The sequence below is a fragment of the Oncorhynchus kisutch genome, linkage group LG17, assembly GCF_002021735.2.
Source record: "Oncorhynchus kisutch isolate 150728-3 linkage group LG17, Okis_V2, whole genome shotgun sequence".
Classification (NCBI taxonomy): Eukaryota; Metazoa; Chordata; class Actinopteri; order Salmoniformes; family Salmonidae; genus Oncorhynchus; species Oncorhynchus kisutch.
This window is the reverse complement of record NC_034190.2, coordinates 19,226,663-19,248,551: the sequence shown is the minus strand read 5'-3', so window position 1 is coordinate 19,248,551 and position 21,889 is coordinate 19,226,663. Positions and strand designations below refer to the sequence as shown.

The window sequence follows — 21,889 nt, the reverse complement described above, 5'->3', positions numbered from 1 at the left end:
TTCCCCTGGTTAATATTGCCTGCTAACCTTTATTTTAGCTAAATATGCAGGTTTTAAAATATATACTTCTGTGTATTGATTTTAAGAAAGGCATTGGTGTTTATGGTTAGGTACACGTTGGAGCAACGACAGTCCTTTTTCATGAATGCGCACTGCAGCGATTATATATGAATGCGCAACGCAGGACATGCTAGATAAACTAGTAATATCATCAACCATGTGTAGTTATAACTAGTGATTATGATTGATTTGTTTTTTACAAGATAAGTTTAATGCTAGCTAGCAACTTACCTTGGCTTCTTACTGCATTTGCGTAACAGGCAGGCTCTTCGTGAGGCAGGTGGTTAGAGCCTTGGATTAGTTAACCGTAAGGTTGCAAGATTGAGTCCCTGAGCTGACAAGGTACAAATCTGTCGTTCTGCTCCTGAACAAGGCAGTTAACCCACCGTTCCTAAACCGTCATTGAAAATAAGAATGTGTTCTTAACCGACCTGCCTCGTTAAATAAAGTTGTAAAGATTTTTAAAAAATGGCAGAATCGGCGCCCTAAATAATCGGCCATTCCGATTAATCAGTCGACCTCTAGTCTGGAGAGACGTTCGCTTTGGCTGTGTCCCAAATGGTTCCCTATATACTGCACTACTTGGTCCTGGTCAAAAGTGGTGCCCTTAATGGTATAAGGGGGCTATTTGGGATGCAGGTGTCATCTATCTCCTCTGATCCTTCCTCTGTTGTTGACAGATCACGGAGTGGCTCCTGTTAAAAACCTCCCGTATGATATCCATCCTTTACTGAATAATTAGGAACCGATGACCCAACTGCTCTGAAGTATCTCTTTTCATTCCCTCTTCTTCCTCGACCTGACACTGTTTGTCTGGTGCTGATCCATTTCCCTTTTAGATCATCATGAATATGCTTTTTGGGACTGGTAGCACTTGATCCGTAGATCAAGTTTGTTTCTGTGGCCGTGCCATACTGCAGTGGTGTTTTGTGTGTGTGTGTATGTGTATATATATGTGTATGTGTGTATGTGTGTGTGTGTTTATATTTTAGAACTGGAAATTGCCAGGGACCTCACGATACGTATTGCGGAAAAAGGAAAAAAATGTTTTGTTACAGCCAACTAGCACAAATTGTCAGCTGATACGATATATCGTCAAAAATAATATCCTGACATGTAACTAAATAGATTTTATTTTTCCATCACTAGTGTTTTTAGTGCTGTTTGGAGCTGGTAATTAAAGGCTTCAGGGAGAGGTCTTTACCCACTGGAGAACTGGTGGCTCTTTGAAGACTGGCCCTGTTGCTGTCACCGGCTAAGGCAGGGAGATGGAAGGAAAGAGTGGGAGAGAGGAGTGGTTGGTGATTCTTTGAAAACTGGCCCTCTTGCACTGGGTGAGAGGAGACCAGAGGGAAGGGGAGATGGGGAGAGAAGGTTAGTTCTAGTCTCCATAGAGTAACCCTGGCTGTCATTGGCACAGAATGAGAGATTGAGTGGGTGAGGCAGGCGTCTATCTGCAGAGAGGGTGAGCCAGGCGTCTATCTGCAGAGAGGGTGAGCAGGGCAAAGTGAGTCCAGTGAATAGAGCGTCGGTGTGTCTTTTTAAAGTTGTTACCCTATTCCTGGCACAGAGTGAATGAGTGGGCGAGATGACCGCTCTGTACCGGCGCCACGACAGACTGAGACAGACTCAAATATGAGAAGGAGGATGGGGGAGAGGTAGAGCGAGAGTCCTATGGGTAAAGGAGGCAAGACACTAGGACAATTGGGGCACCGTTCTCCCAAAGAGAAGACAGAGATTTGCAGAGAATGACTGAAGTAAAGCGGAGACCTGAAGAGACTGAGCGTGGGATGAATGGAGAATGACTGTGTGACAGAGGGAGAGTCTCAGGTGAAAGGGGAAGCGTGGGACTGTGAAAGAGTTGGCTCGTGTGAAGCTCTGCCAACCCATAATCCTCACCTTGTGACTGCTGTGTTGTACACTGATGCTGAGGTCCAACTTTTTTTAAACTTCCCTTTTGCTCTTACACTCCACCCCACTTGTCCCCTCACCCTCCACCCCTTTTCTCACCTCATTCCTGCCCTCTCACCTAAACCTCCACCCCCTCACTTTCCCCCCTGCCCTCTCTTGGCCCTCCACCACTCTCTCTCACGCTCTGCTCTGTCGCTGTCTCTCTCTGTTTCACCTCTCCCTTGGACTCTGTCACGTTTGTGTGTGTGTGTTGTGTGTGTGTGTGTTGTGTGTGTGTGTGTGTGTTTGTGTGTGTGTGTGTGTGTGTGTGTGTGTGTGTGTGTGTGAGTAGACAGTGGTAGTTAACAGCCATTTTGTGGTGGCTATGTTCAGGCCCTTCAGGTGTTGGCTCAGAATCAGCTGGTTAGAGGCAAGACATTACATGATTTGAGAGGCTCTCTTTTGAAGCCAAGAGATCATGGGTGTCTTGTGTCTGTCTTTCATTATCTGTGTGTGTATATATCTTTATGTACAATTTGTTTTTGTATGTGTGAGTGTGGCTGATAATAAATGTGGGGGTTTATAACACCTTTAGTACAAGGGTGATAATGGCTAGTTTTTAATAGGTCAAGTATTTCATGGGTCATATTTCTTCTGTGATGAGATTACTAGTTTCCCCAACAGGTGCTTTTTTTTAGATGTCTTTTTGCCATGCCTTGCTAAATGGTGACTGTTTCCTTGTCTGTTTGAGTTTACCTAATCACATTTTCCCCCCTCCCCCCTCTTTTCTTGGCAGTGTTTCTGTGTTGATTTGGGCCATACATATATGGCGTATGTGAGTGTCAGTGGAGACTTTTGCCAGGCACAGCACCTCGCCTTCGTGGACAAGTGAATCGTCCGCCCCCCTCGGGACTACGCTACCCAGAAGCCCCCCTGAAGCCAGCACACTGGGAATCCCGGTCTCCTCCAACGATCCCCTGGGATACCGCGTAGTCCTTGGCCAGATCGCCCAGCTCTGTCCCCTGAGCCGCCAATAAGAAAACTGCTCAGTTCTCTTCTACTTCCTGCTTTCTCTCCCCGAAGCCAATCACATACCGCTCTCCTGAATGGGGTAAAATCTGAATGTCCGATTGGATGACTCGTGGATAGTCTCCCCAATTTTTGTATTATTTTTCATTTTTACCCCACCCCTGTGGAGTCTTGTGGATTACATCATCCATATTTTTTGTTACCCCTCTTTTTTTTAAGACATCCACAGGTGTTACCATCCACATCCCCCTCCTCCCTTCGTCGTGTTTTTATTTATTTTTTTAACCTACAGAATCCTACTAGAAGTCCTTGCTGACATCTGAGCCAAAAGTAGTCATCCTTCTTGTAAGAGATTAAGTATTTTATTGTAATTGTTTTCAAAGCCGTCTCGCCAACATGAACCGCCCTGCAGCAGTGGAGATTGCCTACGAGGGCATGAGGTTCCTCATCACACACAACCCCACCAACGCCACGCTCAACAAGTTTACCGAGGTGAGGCCGCCACCTTGTGTGTGTGGGCGTTTTTGTTGCTTTTGCGTTGTCATGTAGTGTCTGCATGTATAACCTTGTCAATTCCACACTCAAGTTCACTGTGGAGTGTCATACACTTCTGACTGTATGTACGTGCATCAATAACCTCACCAAAGTAGCCTATAGCAATCTCAGCTCAACCTACAATTAAACATAAATATTTTTAGTGCAAGATATCTGTGCTGATAGTCTCTGTCTCTGCCTCTCTGTCTGTCTGCATGTCTCTGTCTGTCTCTCTGTGTCTCTCTGTCTGTGTCTCTCCCCTCTTGTCTCTGTGTCTCTTTCTGTCGGTCTCTGTCTCTCTCTCTGACTCTGCCTGTGTGTCTCTCTGTCTATTTCTGTCTGTCTCTGTCTGTCTCAGGAGCTGAAGAAGTTTGAGGTGAGCACGCTGGTGAGAGTGTGTGACGCCACCTACGACAAGGCCCCAGTGGAGAAGGGGGGGATCGAGGTCGTGGTAAGGATTATACACACACACACTAACCTCGTCCCCAGACTTGACTTGCTAGCGCATAGAGCCTGGTAAGTGTGGGACTGTTTGGAACTTTAGGGGTGTGGATTTACTGAGTGATATGCCAATCAATTCAAATTCTGAGCGAATCACACGACTAAGGCGTGGATCTAAATCGAGGTGACAGTTGATTTAGATGGTACTTAATACAATGCTTCCCCCATCTATATAAGGTCCCAAAGTTGACAGTGCGAAAACCAAGCTGTCAGGTTGACGGAATTGTCCGTAAGAGCTCTGAGACAGGATTTTGTCGAGGCATAGATCTCGGGAAGAGTACAAAATCTGCAGCATTGAAGGTCCCCAAGAACACAGTGGCCTCCATCATTCTTACATTGAAGAAGTTTGGAACCACCAAGACTCTTCCTAGAGCTGGCCGCTCTGTCAAACTGAGCAATCGGTGTAGAAGGGCCTTGGTCACATACTTGTTGACTTAAATCATTGTGCAACATCATTGGTAAGCTCTGGGCATCGTCTTTCTGCTTGAAAAAGTGGATTTCTACTGGTGTGGGCGTTTAAACGTATCGTTTTTGGGAAGCCCAATGGATTTTCTATTCAAGTTCCATTCTGAGGTGATGTGAAGCCAGATAGTCGACAGCGAGAGCCGGCTGGTGGAGGAGATTACAACCACACACACCTAGAGAGCAGAAAGAATTTCTACTGAACCGAATGCCTCCTAGGAATTTTAGGGGAGTTGAATTTGCTGTTTTTTTCTTCCATGGAATGTCAAGTTAAACAGGTGGTTTTCCCTCTCTGGAGACCTTCCCTGTTATCTGTCTGTTTTCATTTGTCCTCAACTGTCTGCCTGCCACTGTGTGCTGAGCTAAGAGGTGGAGAAGAGAAGGAATCTCTGGCTCAGAACCACATGAATGAGGCTCCACCCAGGCCTTCTTGCTCTGTCTGTTTCTGTCTTCTGTGCCCTCTATTGTCTCTTCTCAAAGCTTAGGCTAGTATTCAGCGGTCTCACAGGTGATTTATGGAAGGCCAGAGAAACCTTGTTTGGGCGAGGAAATATCCTACCCCGTCGTTGATATAGTTTTAATGCAGTGATCACCACCCCTCAGCCTGGAGCATTCCTCTCCCTGTCTTCCATTGGAGTGTGGCAGTAATTATGATCACAATCCTGTTTTTATATTGTTTGAGCACCAAGACAGGAATAGCCTTGTGTAGGGTTGCGCACGGCTGTGATCTGTGCTGAGCCGTGGCAGAGACACTGGGTCAGCACGAGTATAGAGGCTCAGATGGATATACAGGGGTCAGGCTGTCTGCCAGGACACACCACACATACTGCTCAGCATATCAAGCTTTCCAACTTAGACACACATGATATCGCGTAATGGACAAAGCTGCTCTAATTCTTCAATCAGGCTTTGAATTATCCTGTACTGACCTTCAGCATTGACCACTGGTTAAAATAACCCCTAGCCCCTGGTTTAATCCATGTTACAATTTTTGTTCCTCTGCCTCTGTAGGACTGGCCCTTTGATGATGGTGCCCCGCCCCCCACCCAGATAGTGGATGACTGGCTGAACCTGCTGAAGACTAAGTTCCGAGACGAGCCTGGCTGCTGCATCGCTGTGCATTGTGTGGCGGGGCTGGGCCGGTGAGTGTGTGTGTGTGTGTGTTGGTAAGTGGGCCAGGTGAATGTAAGTGGTGAGATGGATGTGTGTAAGTGGGCTTAATTGTGGCTAGTGAGACCCATCTAATGACTAGCGATGACGTCCGTTGGAGTATTCAGAGATTTGGTGTTATGTGCTTTTTGGCCACTAAAATGTTATCTGGAAGACCATCGTAATTTGCTTTGACTAGTGTTCCATTTGTACATGTGCATTTGCGGTGCACAAAAAATAAATAAACCAAGCCAAGCATCACAGTTCTTCTCCCTAAATTCCCTTTCTCCTCTCTCATTCACTTAATTGCGTTGCGACCACTCTCTCACACGGGTGCGCAAAATCTCCCGTTAGACCTACAGCAAAATTCTAAATGGACTGGTTGATAGATGAAAGAAATGATGCGTTTCAACAACGAGCTACAGTTTTTAAATAATTGTCCTGTCTACTTTCCGCTTTGGCTACTTTGCGAACTGCTTGTGCCATTTTGAATTGGTTAGACTTTAACATACAGGTTCCACACTGAGAATACACAAAAATATTTGTTTGATAAAGACAGAACAATTTAAATTATACAATGTTTTTTCTCCCCAATTTAGATCTTGTCTCATCGCTGCAATTCCCCAACTTGCTCGTGAGGCGACGGTTGAGTCATGGGTCCTCCAAAACAACCCACTAAACCACGCTTCTTAATACCCACCCGCTTAACCCGGAAGCCAGCTGCACCAATGTGTCGGAGGAAACACCGTTCAACTGACTACCGAAATCAGCATGCAGGCGTCCGGCCCGCCACAAGGAGTCGCTAGAGCGCGTTGAGCCACGTAAAGCTCCCCCGGCCAAACCCTCCCCTAACCCGGACGACACTAACAATTGTGCGCCGCCCTCTGGGACTCCCGATCACTTCCGTTTGTGATTCAGCCTGGGATTGAACCCGGGTCTGTAGTGACGCCTGGTCTGTAGACCGCTGCGCCACTCGGGAGGCCCAACAGAGTGAATCATTAAGCCTAGACCTACTCAGCAAACAGATGTTGTGCTCAGAATTCATCACTATGTAGTGTTCAATGTGGAATTGTTCATCCACTTTGAAAAAATATTCTGTTCCATTATATTCTGTTAGTACAGAATAAGCCTAGTGGTTAGAGCATTGGACTAGTAACCAAAAGGTTGCAAGTTCAAATCCCAGAGCTGACAAGGTACAAAATCTGTCGTTCTGCCCCTGAACAGGCAGTTAACCCACTGTTCCTAGGCCATCATTGAAAATAAGAATTTGTTCTTAACTGACTTGCCTAGTTAAATAAAATGGGTGTCTTGGCTGATGGGCTCTGGAAATAAGTGTCTTGTCTGCTGAATTAACAAAGCAAGGCTATGCCATTGCACAGCCATGGGCTTCCACAAGCAAGCGTCACTGCTGAGGTTACTAAACCCCACGCGCGCACTGCGTTAGGTTACATCTTATTTTTACAATCACTATAGAATAAACTAGACAAGCTCCATTTGGGACTATCCTATCAACGGGACCTGAAACTGTAATATCTTATGTTTTTTCAAAGTTGTGGCTGAACACGGACACATCTAGCTTAGTTTTTTTTTATGCATTGTCAAGACTGAATGGTTAACAGCTGGTGCGTGATATCTAATGCTAAGGAAGTTTAAAGGTTTTGCTCGCCTGATCTGGAATACCTCATGATAAACTGCAGACCATACTATTTCCCAGTTTTCATCCTATATTTTTCGTAGCTTCATATTTACCAATGCTGGCACGGAGACTGCACTCAACGAGCTGTATTGGGCCGGAAGCAAACAAGAAAATGCACATCCAGTGGCGGCACTCTTATTGGCCGGTGATTTTAATGCCTCATTTTTACCAGCTTGTCACCTGTTCATGTTAAGCTTCAGCAGCCCCCCCCCCCGCGCTGCACGTTTTGGTTTTTGCCCTAGCACTACACAGTTGATTAAAATAACCAGCTCATCATTAAGCTTTTGTTATTTGAATCAGCTTTGTAGTGCTAGGGCAAAAAACAAAACGGAGTTTGGGGAAACCCCTAGATACAGGACTGTTTCACTAGAACAGACTGGAATATGTTCAGGGATTTGTCCGATAACATAGGAGTTTACCACGTCACTGGATTTGTTAATATGTGCATTGACGACAACGTCGTCGTTCCCACAGTGGGGACTGTAATAATCACAGTAGTTGTCAAGGGTGCAACAAGTCAGCACCTCAGGAGTAAAGGTCAGTTGGCTTTTCATAGCCGATCATTAAGAATATCTCTACCGCTCCTGCTGTCACTAGAGAGTTGAAAACAGCAGGTCTGGGACAGGTAGCACGTCCAGTGAACAGATCAGGGTTCCATAGCCGCAGGCAGAACAGTTGAAACTGGAGCAGCACGGCCAGGTGGACTGGGGACAGCAAGGATTCATCATGCCAGGTAGTCCTGAGGCATGGTCCTAGGGCTCAGATCCTCCGAGAGAAAGAAAGAGAATTAGAGAGAGCATACTTAAATTCACACAGGACACAGGATAAGACAGGAGAAATACTCCAGATATAACAAACTGACCCTAGCCCCCCGACACATAAACTACTGCAGCATAAATACTGAAGGCTGAGACAGGAGGGGTCAGGAGACACTGTGGCCCCATCCACAAATCCGGACGCTTATAAGACATCCTGCTACGAACTCCGAGTTGTTGTCAATACAGGACTAAGGTGAAATCCTACTGCGCCAGCTCTGACCCTCGTCGGTTGTGGCAGGGCTCGCAAACTATCACCGATTTACAAAGGAAAACCCAGCAACGCAAGCCTTTCAGACAAGCTATATTCCTTCTATGCTCTCTTCGAGGCAAACAGCCCTGGACAATGCATGAGAGCACCAGCTCTTCTGGATGACTGTGTAGTCTCGCTCTCCGTAGCCGATGTGAGTAAGACCTTTAAACAGGTTAACATTCACAAGGCCGCGTGCCAGACGGATTACCAGGACGCGTACCAGCTGACAAGTGTCTTCACTGACATTTTCAAACCCTCCCTGACCAAGTCTGCAATACCTACATGCTTCAAGCAGACCACCACATACAACGCCAAGGTAATCTGTCTAAATGACTATCGCCCAGTAGCACTCACATCTGTAGCCATGAAATGCTTGGAAAGGCTCACACCATCATACCAGACACCCCCAAACGAACCCAACAGATCCACAGATGACTTCATCTCTATGGCACTCCACACTGCCCTGGGAGAATGCTTTGTTCAACACCACAGTGTCCCCTCCAAGCTCAGGACCCTGGGACTGCACACTCTGAAACTGGATCCTGGACTTCCTGATGGGCTGCCCTCAGGTGTAGGCAACAACACATCTGCCAAGGGTAGGAAACACATCCACCAAGCTGACCCTCAACACACCCTCAGGGGTGCGTACTTAGTCCCCTCCTGTACTCCCTGTTCATCCATGACTGCGTGATCGCTCACGACTCCAACACTAAGATTGCTGATGACATGCCGATTGTGGGCCTGATCACCGATGACTATGAGACAGTTTTTATAGGGAGGAACTCTGTGACCTGGCAGTGGTACCAGGACAGCAATCTCTCCCTCAACATCAGAAAGACAAAGGAGCTGATTGTGGACTACAAGAAATGGTGGGCCGAGCCCACCCCATCCACATCGACAAGGCTGTAGAGGAGCAGGTCGTGAGCTTTAAGTACCTTGGTGTTCACATCATCATGGAAATACCTCTGTGTCAACACACAGCAACACAGTCCTGAAGAAGGCACGACAACGCCTCTTCCCCCTCAGGAGGCTAAAAAGATTTGGCATGTGCCCTCAAATCCTCAAAACGTTATAAAGCTGCACCATTGAGAGCATCCTGACTGTCTGCTGGGTATGGCAACTGCTTGGCATCTGACCACAAAGCAATACAGCGGGTAGTGCTTACAGCCCAGTACATCACCGAGCTCCCTGCCATTCAGGAACAGGCGGTGTCGGAGGAAAGCGCTAAAGGTTGTCTGACTCCAGCCACCCAAGTCATAGACTGTTGTCTTTGCTACCTCATGCCAAGTGGTACCAATGCACCATGTCTGCAACCAACAGGACCCTGAACAGCATCAACTCCCAAACCATAAGATAACTAATATCTTCCTGGATTAACTATTTAACTATCTGCATTGTCCCTTTTTGCACTAACTCCGATTGCGTAGTCACTTTATCCCTACCTACAGTTGAAGTCGGAAGTTTACATACACTTAGGTTGGAGTCATTAAAACTCATTTTTCAACCACTCCACAAATTTCTTGTTAACAAACTATAGTTTTTGCAAGTCGGTTAGGACATCTACTTTGTGCATGATACAAGTCATTTTTCCAACAATTGTTTACAGATTATTTCACTTATTCACTGTGTAACAATTCCAGTGGGTCAGAAGTTTACATACACTAATTTGACTGTGCCTTTTAAACAGCTTGGAAAATTCCAGAAAATGATGTCATGGCTTTAGAAGCTTGTGAAATGCTAATTGACATCATTTGAGTCATTTGAAGGTGTACCTGTGGATGTATTTCAAGTCCTACCTTCAAACTCCGTGCCTCTTTGCTTGACATCATGGGAAAATCAAAAGAAATCAGCAAGACCTCAAAAAATTGTAGACCTTCACAAGTCTGGTTCATCCTTGGGAGCAATTTCCAAACACCTGAAGGTACCACGTTCATCTGTACAAACAATAGCACGCAAGTATAAACACTATGGGACCACGCAGCCGTCATACCACTCAGGAAGGAGACGCGTTCTGTCTCCTAGAAATTAATGTACTTTCGTGCAAAAAGTGCCAGTCAATCCCAGAACAACAGCAAAAGACCTTGTGAAGATGCTGTAGGGAACAGGTACAAAGTATCTATATCCACAGTAAAATTAGTTTTATATCAACATAACCTGCAAGGCCGCTCAGCAAGGAAGAAGTCACACAAACCGCCATAAAAAAGCCAGACTACGGTTTGCAACTGCACATGGGGACAAAGATCATACTTTTTGGAGAAATGTCCTCTGGTCTTAAGAAACAAAAATAGAGCTGTTTGGCCATAATGACCAATTGTTATGTTTGGAGGAAAAAGGGGGAGGCTTGCAAGCCAAAGAACACCATCCCAACCGTTAAGCACGGGGGTGATGGCATCATGTTGTGGGGGTGCTTTGCTGCAGGAGGGTCTGGTGCACTTCTCAAAATCGATGGCATCACGAGGAAGGAAAATATGTGGATATATTGAAGCAACATCTCAAGACATCAGTCAGGAAAGTTAAAGCTTGGTTGCAAATTGACAATGACCTCAAGCATACTTCCAAAGTTGTGGCAAAATGGCTTAAGAAGAACTGAAAAAGCGTGCACAAGCAAGGAGGCCTACAAACCTGACTCAGTTACACTAGCTCTGTCAGGAGGAATGGGCCAATATTCACCCAACTTATTGTGGAAAGCGTGTTGAAGGCTACCCAAAACGTTTGATCCAAGTTAAACAATTTAAAGGCAATGCTACCAAATACTGATATAGTGTATGTAAACTTCTTACCCACTGGGAATGTGATGAAAGAAATAAAAGCTGAAATAATTTTCTCTACTATTATTTTGACATTTCACATTCTTAAAATAAAGTGGTGATCCTAACTGACCTAAGACAGTGCATTTTTACTAGGATTAAATGTCAGGAATTGTGAAAAACTGAGTTTAAATGTATTTGGCTAAGGTGTATGTAAACTTCCGACTTCAACTGTATTTTGTATCCGTCTCTCAAAACCCACACAAGAATGCCTTGTCAGCTGAGTTTTGACACTCCGGGCCGTCTGTCTGGGAATTGAAAGTTTTTTTTTTATTCCTGGTGAGTGAAGGTTCGCTTACAGTAACACACTTATTACAATTTCACTGTGTGTGGGCCTGGGGTGTGATCTTGATGCCCCAGCGGGGTTGCAGTGAACCCAGTAACCCCTGTGTGTTTCCCAGGCCAATTTCCCAGCTTTTAGAGTATACCCTCACCCCACCTTCCCTACTGCCCACATAACCATGACACTGCATGCATACTGGTGTTTATCTCTCTCTCTCCTCTGTCTCCTGTAGAGCTCCAGTCCTGGTGGCCTTAGCTCTGATTGAGACCGGGATGAAGTATGAGGATGCGGTGCAGTTCATACGACAGTAAGCACTATTTTAGCTTTCACACGACAGTAAACACTACTTTAACTTTCACACTGGCGGGGGGGAACCGATGTTTCTGTGCTGTGGAACCTGTATTCTCTTTATTTGTTTGTTGGGGAACATTGATTCATGTGGATGTTGTTACTGTTCTGCTATGTTCGACCATACAAGACCACATTATTGTTATTTATCTCACCTCCTCTCTTCCTCAGGAAGAGACGTGGAGCTTTCAACTCCAAACAGCTACTTTACCTGGAGAAGTACAGACCCAAGATGCGTCTGCGGTTCAAGGATGCCAACGGCCACAACTGCTGCGTCCAATAGTGTGTGTGTGTGTGTGCAGCCTCTCCATCAAACAACATTATTCCAACCAATGGGAGATAAAAAATGAGAGAAAGCGATCAGTAATTAATGTGATTTGTTAACACTGAGACATGGCTAATTGATCACAGAATTGATGACCTAATGAGCGAATGAATCCATTTTAATGAATGCAAATCTAAAGGTCTGAACCAATGAAGGAAAAGGTCAAAGCACACAGACGCCTCCAAGTTATCGTTGCCCAATCATGGGCCTAGAATTTCTTTGAGTCCTAAATGTTTATTTTCCGTCTTGAATCATGGGATAGCTTTTCCTTCTTTTTTTACACACATGTACATGAAAGTTTAACGATGGTGATAAAAAATATCCGAAAATGTTAAGGTATCGATTGATCATTTGTTTATTTTTCTGATGATATTAATTATGCCACGGGTTATTTTTTATTTAACCTTTTTAACTAGGCAAGTCAGTTAAGAACAAATTCTTATTTACAATGACGGCTAATCCCGGATGACGCTTGGGACTCCAAAACACAACCGGTTGTGATACAGCCTGGAATAAAACCAGGGTGTCTATAGTGACGCCTCTAGCACTGAGATGCAGTGTCTTAGACCACTGCACCAACTTTTTAATACAAATAAATGGTTTTTACCCTTTTAGCACATTACAATATTATTCTGTTTAGGACTAAAAATAACAGTCCATTTGGCTTATTGAGGTATTTTTGTACAACACAAAATCTCCCAAAAGTTCTCAAAAAAAATGCAGTAATGTTTCCCGCCCCCTCTCGCTTCTAGTCACTTTTTAATTCCGGGGTTGGCTAGGTTTGAAATATTATGTCCGCTGTATTTATTTACTGGCTATAACTCGCATGCCAATCTGGATTTTGGTTGGGGCAAGGACTATTTTCAGGTTCTTATTGTCTTTGCTTTTTTTTGCCATCTTTTAACTTTATTTTTATTTTTTATTTGTTTTACCTCACAGGAGTGCAATATTCAGTCCACTTTGGAAAAGCCCCCAAACCCCCAATGACCGTCCTGCACACACACACACACACACACACACACACACACACACCCATAGAGACAGTTTCACAGGAAGACACTTGGCTAGTCTTACTGTAGGTACTTTTTTCCATTCATCAATGCTGCTTACTGGGTTTACAATAAGACTTCCTTACAATGACTGCACACGCACACAGTTTCAAGCACACACACAGATGCACAAACACACACTCTCAATGATACAACTGTTAATCCCTACTCTGAAGGAAAGTAGGTGGAAAAGAAAGCAAATGGTCAGTTATTTTATCATTGTACCCATTTTGAAGACATTCCTATTGGTTTTAAGATAAATAAAGACATTTAAATAAGATTTAAACTTGTATGATATTTCATGGTTTCTCACCTTTTCCATTGTTATTTTAGATTATTTGAAATGACAGCCTATTTTTTGGGGTGCTGCATGTCTTGTGCCTCGCCCACAAACAATTATGTGACGAGGAATTGCCGAGTCTCAAGATACACTGAACAAAAATATAAACGCAACAATTTCAAAGATTTGACTGATTTTATAGTTCACATAAGCACATCAGTCAGTTTAAATAAATTCATAAGATGTATTTTAAAATAGAAATAAAAAGGTATGGGCGTGGATCAGAAAGCCAGTCTGTGCCTGGTGTGACCACCCATGCTTCATGCAGCGTGACAAATCTTGCATATAGCTCATCAGGCTGTTGATTATAGCCTATGGAATGTCCCACTTCTCTTCAATGCCTTTGCAAAGTTGATGAATATTGTCCGGAACTGGAACACACTGTACAGTACATGTTGATCCAGAGCATCGTAAACATGCTCAATGGGTGACATTTCTAGTGAGTATGCAGGCCATGGGAAAAACTGGGACGTTTTCAGTTTCCAGGAATAGTGTACAGATCCTTGCGACATTTGGCCATGCATTATCCTGTGTTGAGGTGATGGCAGAGGGTGAATGGCACGAAAGTGACCCCTCTGGATCTTGTCACTATATCTGTGCATTCAAATTGCTATCGATTTAAAACGCAGTTGTATTTGTTGTCTGTAGCTTATGCTTGTCCATACCATAACCCCACCGCCATCATGGGGTACTCTGTTCACAACGTTGACATCATGCGATCTCCCAGGTACAGTTAAAGCCAGGATTCATCTGTGAAGAGCACACTTCTCCAGTGTCCATAGAAGGTGAGCATTTGCCCACAAAAGTTGTTTATGAAGCCAAACTATAGTCAGGCAGGTCAAGACCCTTGTGAGGACGATAAGCTCTGACAGTTTGTGCAGAAGTTCTTCAGTTGCGCAAACCTACAGTTTAATCAGCTGTCCAGGTGGCTGGTCTCAGACCATCCTGCAGGTGAAAAAGCTGGATATGGAGGTCCTGGGCTGGCGTGGTCTGTGGTTGAGTACGGTTGGATGTACTACCAAATTCTCTACAAACGATGTTGGAGCTGGTTTATGGTAGAAAAATGAACATTACATTTATCTGGCAACAGCTCTGGTGGACATTCCTGCAGTCCGCATTCTAATTTCGTTCTCCCTCAACTTGAGACATCTGTGGCGTTGAGATAAAAACAGCATTTTAGAGTGCGTTTTTATTGTCCCCAGGACAAGGTGTATCTGTGTAATGATCATCCTGTTCAAGCCGCTTCTTGATATGCCACACCTGTCAAGTGGATGGAGTATCTTGGAAAAGGAGAAACACTTTCTGTCCATGGTATATCCAGTATATGTATTCAGAATGTATTCAGACCCCTTCACTTTTTCCACATTTTATGTTACAAACATCAATCTACACACAATATACCCAATAATGACAGAAAAAAATGGTTATTGAGATATTTGTATAACTTAAACTGATATCACATTTACCTAAGTATTCAGACCCTCAGTACTTTGTTGAAGCAACTTTGGCAGCGATTACAGCCCAGAGTCTTCTTGGGTATGATGCTACAAGCTTGGCACACCTGTATTTGGGGTGTTTCTCCCATTCTTTGCAGATCCTCTCAAGCTCTGTCAGGTTGGATGGGGAGCGTCAATGCACAGCTATTTTCAGGTCTCTCCGATCGGGTTCAATTCCAGGCTGTGGCATGGACATTGAGACTTGTCCCAAAGCCACACCTCTGTTGTCTTGGTTGTGTGCTTAGGGTCGTTGTCCTGTTGGAAGATGAACCTTCGCCTTAGTATGAGGCCCTGAGCGCTCTGGAGCAGGTTTTCATCAAGGATGTCTCTACTTTGCTTCGTTCATCTTTCCCTTGATCCTTTAGGCAAACTCCAAGCGGTCTGTCATGCCTTTTACTGAGGAGTGGCTACCGTTTGGCCCTCCAGCATAAAGGCCTGATTGGTGGAGTGCTGCAGAGATGTGAGAACCTTCCAGAAGGACAACCATCTCCACATCTCCAGTACTCTGGAGCTCTGTCAGTGACCATTGTGTTGTTGGTCATCTCCCTGACGAAGGCCCTTCTCCCCCAATTGCTCAGTTTGGCCAGGCGGCCAGCTCTACGGAGAGTCTTGGTGGTTCCAAACTTCTTTCATTTAAGATTTTTTGGGGGACCTTTTTAATGCTACGGAAATGTTTTGGTACCCTTTCCCAGATCTGTGTCTCGACACAATCCTGTCTGGGAGCTCCATGGACAATTTCTTCGACCTCATGGCTTGGTTTTTGCTCTGACATGCGCTGTCAACTGTAGGACCTTTATAGACAGGTCTGCCTTTCCAAATCATGTCCAATCTATTGAATTTACCACAGGTGGACTCCCAAGTTGTCAAAACATCTCAAGAATGATCAATGGAAACAGGATGTACTTGAGCTCAATCTTGAGTCTCATAGCATAGGGTCTGAATACTTAAGTAATGTATTTCTGTTTTTTATTACATTTGCAAAATGTCTAAACCTGTTTTTGCATTGTCATTATGGGGTATTTTTTTTATTTTTTTTATTTCACCTTTATTTAACCAGGTAGGCTAGTTGAGAACAAGTTCTCATTTGCAACTGCGACCTGGCCAAGATAAAGCATAGCAGTGTGAGCAGACAACAAAGAGTTACACATGGAGTAAACAATTAACAAGTCAATAACACAGTAGAAAACAAAGGGGGGGTCTATATACAATGTGTGCAAAAGGCATGAGGAGGTAGGCAAATAATTACAATTTTGCAGATTAACACTGGAGCGATAAATTGTGTGTGTGTAGATGAGGAAAACATGTATTTAATCCATTTTTGAATAAGGCATAACATAAAATGTGAAGATGTCTCAGTTTCTGAATGCACTGTATGTTAAAGGTTAGGGTTCAGAATCTATGTATTAAATATAACATTTTATTTAACTAGGCAAGTCAGTTAAGAAAAAAAATCTTATTTACAATGACGGCCTACCGGGAAACTGCCTTGTTCAGGGGCAGAACGACAGAGCTTTACCTTGTCAGCTCTGGGATTCGAGCCAGAAACCTTTCGGTTTTACCTGAAGTTGGGAAAGGGAATGTAACAAGTGATATTTTGACTTTTCTGCCACTGATATCAATGGGCCATTCGCCCTCTGGTGTTTGTACGATGAATTGCCAACAGTGCATTGTAGATGAACAGGCTACGAGTTAGGATCTAACAGCTCAATAACCATGAACAAATTACTATTTAATAATTAATTAATCCTATTGATGGATATTTCTTTGATATGCCTGACGATGGTTACATCTTAAAACATTTTATAGATAGCTTTATTCATGACCAGCATTGTTCTTAATGACCTGCAACAACTGAGGGTAGATTATTCGTTAATGTCATGTCCACCACCACCTTTGTCTAGGCTTTATCACGTCCTTTTGAACTATAATGGCATAATGATCCACGTGTCACTCTGACCTCGTTTGCCCTCATCTTCTGTTTGTGATAGCTTAATCATTAAATGCACCATTAACCATTTTTCTCCTGGTATTTCCCAGGCTCTCCATGTGCACGTGTTATGATTGGCACGTGTGTCCTTGTCCCCGGAAATGCCGGTGAGTCACCACGGGGAGTGCACGGGTCACCTGCTGAAGATAACGGTAGAGTGAGTCATCACTTCAGCACTAACTGCAAGCAGAGACCGACAGAGATATAATCGGAACGCGGGAGCACCCCCTGCTGCTCAGAGGCTGAACAATTTACACAAGATCATGAATAATAGTTTAGGACTGTTTTTGTTAACGATTTATGGAAAAGGCTTAAAATAAAGGTTAAAATCTGGGCATGTGACACGATTAAATTAAACACAGCGCCCTAATAACAGTATAGTAGTAGTGAGCCACTTGACCTCTACAGGCTTTGCAATGCGTGAAGCAGTAATGAAATCCGAAGGTAGCCTATTCTAGCATTGAATTTATGGCATCCCATTCTCGTCATAAAGTTACGTGGTTTATTTAAACTACAAGCACCAGTTCCATAAAACTATTCAGAGGTGGAAACAGAGGTGGAAACTTTGTGTGAATTAACGGGAATATATGCAAATTAATACAATTTAAAAGTAAACGTTTTTTGCATTGGATATATTTACCATATCATATGGTATGGTATGGATATCATATCATATGGAGACATTTTACCTTATAAGTAGACATAATTGCAAATGATTAAATCCTTAAAATATAAATTTTTAAAACTATTTAGTTACGAGTTGAACTTTGAGTTGACTCTTCACATGGGATGATTTCACTGAACAACAAAATAAATGGAATATTGAATGATCCCCAATGATCCATCGCATCTCCCAAAAACATTTTCAACATGCATTACATCGGTAAAAATATAGTCTAGAAACTAAAGCTTTGGTTGTCTTCCTCTCAGGCTTTCATGTCTTCTCACTGACCTCAATGTCCACCACTTGAACATCAGACTCTGAGGCCTTATCTTCACTGTCACTTTCCAACCTGGTTGAGAATGGCTCATTTTCAGGCTAAAAAAAGCCTACATTTTCCCAGATGGCCACCAATTTTTCAACCCTTGTATTGGTCAGCCTGTTGCATGCTTTGAGTGTGTGTGTGTTCCAAAACAAGGACCAGTTGCGCTCTGAGGCGGCTGATGTTGGTGGGATTTGGAGGATGATGGAGGCAACAGGGGAAAAGAGCATCAGATCCACCAGGTGGCTGATGAGATATGCCATACTGCATCTCCATCCCAAAGCCCTTGCTTGGAAGTGAAACCAAATAAAGGACTGAAATGACCAAGTCTCTCTATATGGCATCTCCCCTTTAATTCCCATTGACATAACAGTGTATGAATATAGACCACCACTTTAATCCCCATTGACATAGCAGTGTGTGAATATAGATCACCTACCCTTTAATATAGCAGTGTGCGCATATAGAGCACCTCCCCTTTAATTCCCATAGCAGCGTATTAATATAGACCACTTTAATCCCCATTGACATAGCAGTGTGTGCATATAGATCACCTCCCCTTTAATCCCTTTATAGATTCCATATACATTTAGTTGCATTTTGTATTATACCACATAAAATGCCAACAGCAGAACCCAAGCTGAACTCAACCTAATGGGAACAGGTCTGCTGCACAGCAAATTACCATATGCCTCAACAGGACTAGGAGTTTTTCCTGATGTAAATTACCATGAGTACAAATAGGACTTGGAGTTTGTCCTGAGGTAAATGTGGAGACCACAATGTAGAGACCGGTGTGTCTGTTGTCCCTTGTGTCTGTGCTCTTGTAGAATACTGGTTGAGGAGTAGAGATGATGTAGTTAATTATTTCTTGCCCACCAACAGTCGGCCACCCATCAGAGATGATTGCTATACAGTCTTGAACTCTGTTGAACTCTGCATCCATCAAATAAGCAGATAAAGCATGTCTGGTTGGAGGGGTGTATCCTGGGCGAAGAACATTCAGAACTTCCAATACACAGCTCGAGCAAGACATTCATTGGCTGACTACGTTCCGCCATTGAACACTTCTGATTCCAGGAGGACCATGAGCTGTTGCTATCGATAAGGTGATCGATACATAATTTTCACCTCAAATATAAGTAGAGGGATTTTTATCAGAGGTTGCTTGTTGTGAGTGCTGAGGAAACTTTATGCACTTGGCCAGATGATTCTGCATCTTTGTTGCATTATTCACATGTGATTTGGCACAGTATTTGCAAATGTACACAGCTTTTCCTTCTACATTAGCTGTAGTGAAATGTCTCCACACATCAGATAGTGCCCTTGGCATTTTCCTGTAAAGATTTTTTTAAATACAAATTTCAAAGCACAGATAAATAGTTAAGCAGTTGTATTTTACAAAGGAGTTGTTTAATCTGTTTTAAAATTAAACATGTATGGAAACAGGTGAATTAACACTCAGTTAGCAGGCTCAAGCAATCTAAAACCCACATGGAAGCAAAAACTTACTAGCAGAAATTGTTAACAAGTTAGAAATTATTTAAACACTTTGCTGTAGGCTACTATTTACTAGTTAACAAAAAATCATGAATGTCATATAAAATATAGTCACCCCACCCAGTATTGTAATCAAAATTTACCAGAAAGCAGAAAGCATGTAGTCCTTGTCTTAGACAGTGTAGTGGTGTGGGCTCAAAAGCATCTCATTAGTGTGTAAGACCTTGAGAATCAGCTGTACATGTGATGGAAGAATGCACTGTGCATGCAGAGGGTTGCAATTCCATTGAATTGGGGATATTTTAACCAAAATATGCCACAAGACCTAGGATTGCCTTATCTATCCCACAAAAAAAGGTTCACTGTTAAGCACATTTTTTTTAATGAATTTAAGCAAAATTCCCCAAATTCCCATGGAAAATTTCCGGAAAGTTTCCAACCCTTTGCAACCCTAATCCCAACATATCCTATGGCTTTCATTTTTCTGAAATGGACAATCTGCAGTTGCTACATACCTTTTTTTATGCTTAAATTAATGACATGTACCTGTTGATTCTTGAAGAATATAACAAATGCCTCATGTGCTTAGTTTAACTGTAGCACCCCATCAGAATCCAAAATATAATATTGTTTAACTCCATTGTTTGTTAACAAAGTAAATGTAAACCAACACAAAAATTAACAGGTGTATTATTTTCTCTCATGGATGGTCAGTCCTTGCGTCCATAGCTCTGTCTATGTATTTGAGAGTGGTTACATTTCGCCAACCCAATCACTCAGTGCCACGATCGTCTGAATGAATGGACCAAGGTGCAGCGTTCTTAGAGTTCCACATGTTTAATAGATATGCAACTCACCAAAAACAATACAGACGCAAACAAAATGTGACATTCTCGGCTGCTCACAGGCAGCTACACAAAAACAATATCCCACCAAAAACAGGTGGGAAAAGGCTGCCTAAATATGACCCCCAATCAGAGACAACAATAGACAGCTGCCTCTGATTGGGAACCATACCAGGCCAACAAAGAAATAGAAAAAATAGATTGCCCACCCTAGTCACACCCTGACCTAACCAAATAGAGAATTAAAAGGATCTCTAAGGTCAGGGCGTGACACTCAGATTTGATCGAAATGGGGCAGGGGTAAGCTTTGGTATTATTTCAACTGCTGATTGCTGCTTTAACAAAAAAGGTCCTGATCAAGTATAGTGTTACATACACACAGTGTTTATAATTAGCCTAATTGTAATTCGTAACACATCATACAGAATGGATGATGGACCTCCACAAATGAATACATACCATATGAAACGTAACATATCATACTAAATGGATGATGGACCTCCACAAATGAATACATACCATATGAAACGTAACATATCATACTAAATGGATGATGGACCTCCACAAATGAATACATACCATATGAAACGTAACATATCATACTAAATGGATGATGGACCTCCACAAATGAATAGATACCATATGAAACGTAACATATCATACAGAATGGATGATGGACCTCCACAAATGAATACATACCATATGAAACGTAACATATCATACGAAATGGATGATGGACCTCCACAAATGAATACATACCATATGAAACGTAACATATCATACGAAATGGATGATGGACCTCCACAAATGAATACATACCATATGAAACGTAACATATCATACGAAATGGATGATGGACCTCCACAAATGAATACATACCATATGAAACGTAACATATCATACGAAATGGATGATGGACCTCCACAAATGAATACATACCATACGAAGCGTAACATATCATACTAAATGGAGTCTCTCGGATTTACTGAATAATATGAAATGCTCTGAGAACAGTTTGCAGCCCAGTGCCATTGTGAATCCGTCCTGCCTCTTTAAAAATGCATGCTCTCTGTAGGCTTCTTTCCCTTAATGGGGTGTGTGTCTGAAATATTTCATAGCCTCTTCATCATTTGAAAAACAAATACGTTTATTGTCATCAATATTTTATGCAGGAAATGAATATATGTAAAACACATAGATGAATTAGTCTGTTTTGATCAATTGTTTCTGTCTAATGCACTCTGAGTACTTCCGCAGTATAACTAACTCCCTGCAGGCTAAACTCACACATTTCATTCGCTGGTGCTGCAGAGCAAAACCATTTAATTTTTAAAGCATGTTTTAGCATCTTTAAAGCCAGACTCCATACAGTCCAGATTTAAATTATCAGTTTACTCATACTGGGGGTAAATATGAATATATCGTAAAATTGTTGCTCTAAAAGGGGAAATAATATATACACAAAGAGACTATAGTGAAATGATTATACACACTTACATTATTAGGATAAATGATGTAGAGATGTCAATGCTTTTCA

At 42.9% G+C, this 21,889-nt stretch overlaps 1 protein-coding gene across 1 annotated transcript in view; it reads left to right on the top strand.

Moving 5' to 3' along the window:
- LOC109907273 (protein tyrosine phosphatase type IVA 2) overlaps positions 1 to 13,481 on the top strand; it is a 38,199-nt gene extending 24,718 nt beyond the window's left edge. The window contains exons 2-7 of the mRNA XM_020505150.2: positions 2,747 to 3,061; positions 3,363 to 3,471; positions 3,872 to 3,964; positions 5,488 to 5,618; positions 11,712 to 11,786; positions 11,999 to 13,481. Of these exons, the coding sequence (XP_020360739.2) occupies positions 3,057 to 3,061; positions 3,363 to 3,471; positions 3,872 to 3,964; positions 5,488 to 5,618; positions 11,712 to 11,786; positions 11,999 to 12,110 (525 nt within the window). The 5' untranslated portion in view covers positions 2,747 to 3,056 and the 3' untranslated portion in view covers positions 12,111 to 13,481. The remainder of the gene's footprint in view (positions 1 to 2,746; positions 3,062 to 3,362; positions 3,472 to 3,871; positions 3,965 to 5,487; positions 5,619 to 11,711; positions 11,787 to 11,998) is intronic.
- The last annotated feature ends 8,408 nt before the right edge of the window (positions 13,482 to 21,889 follow it).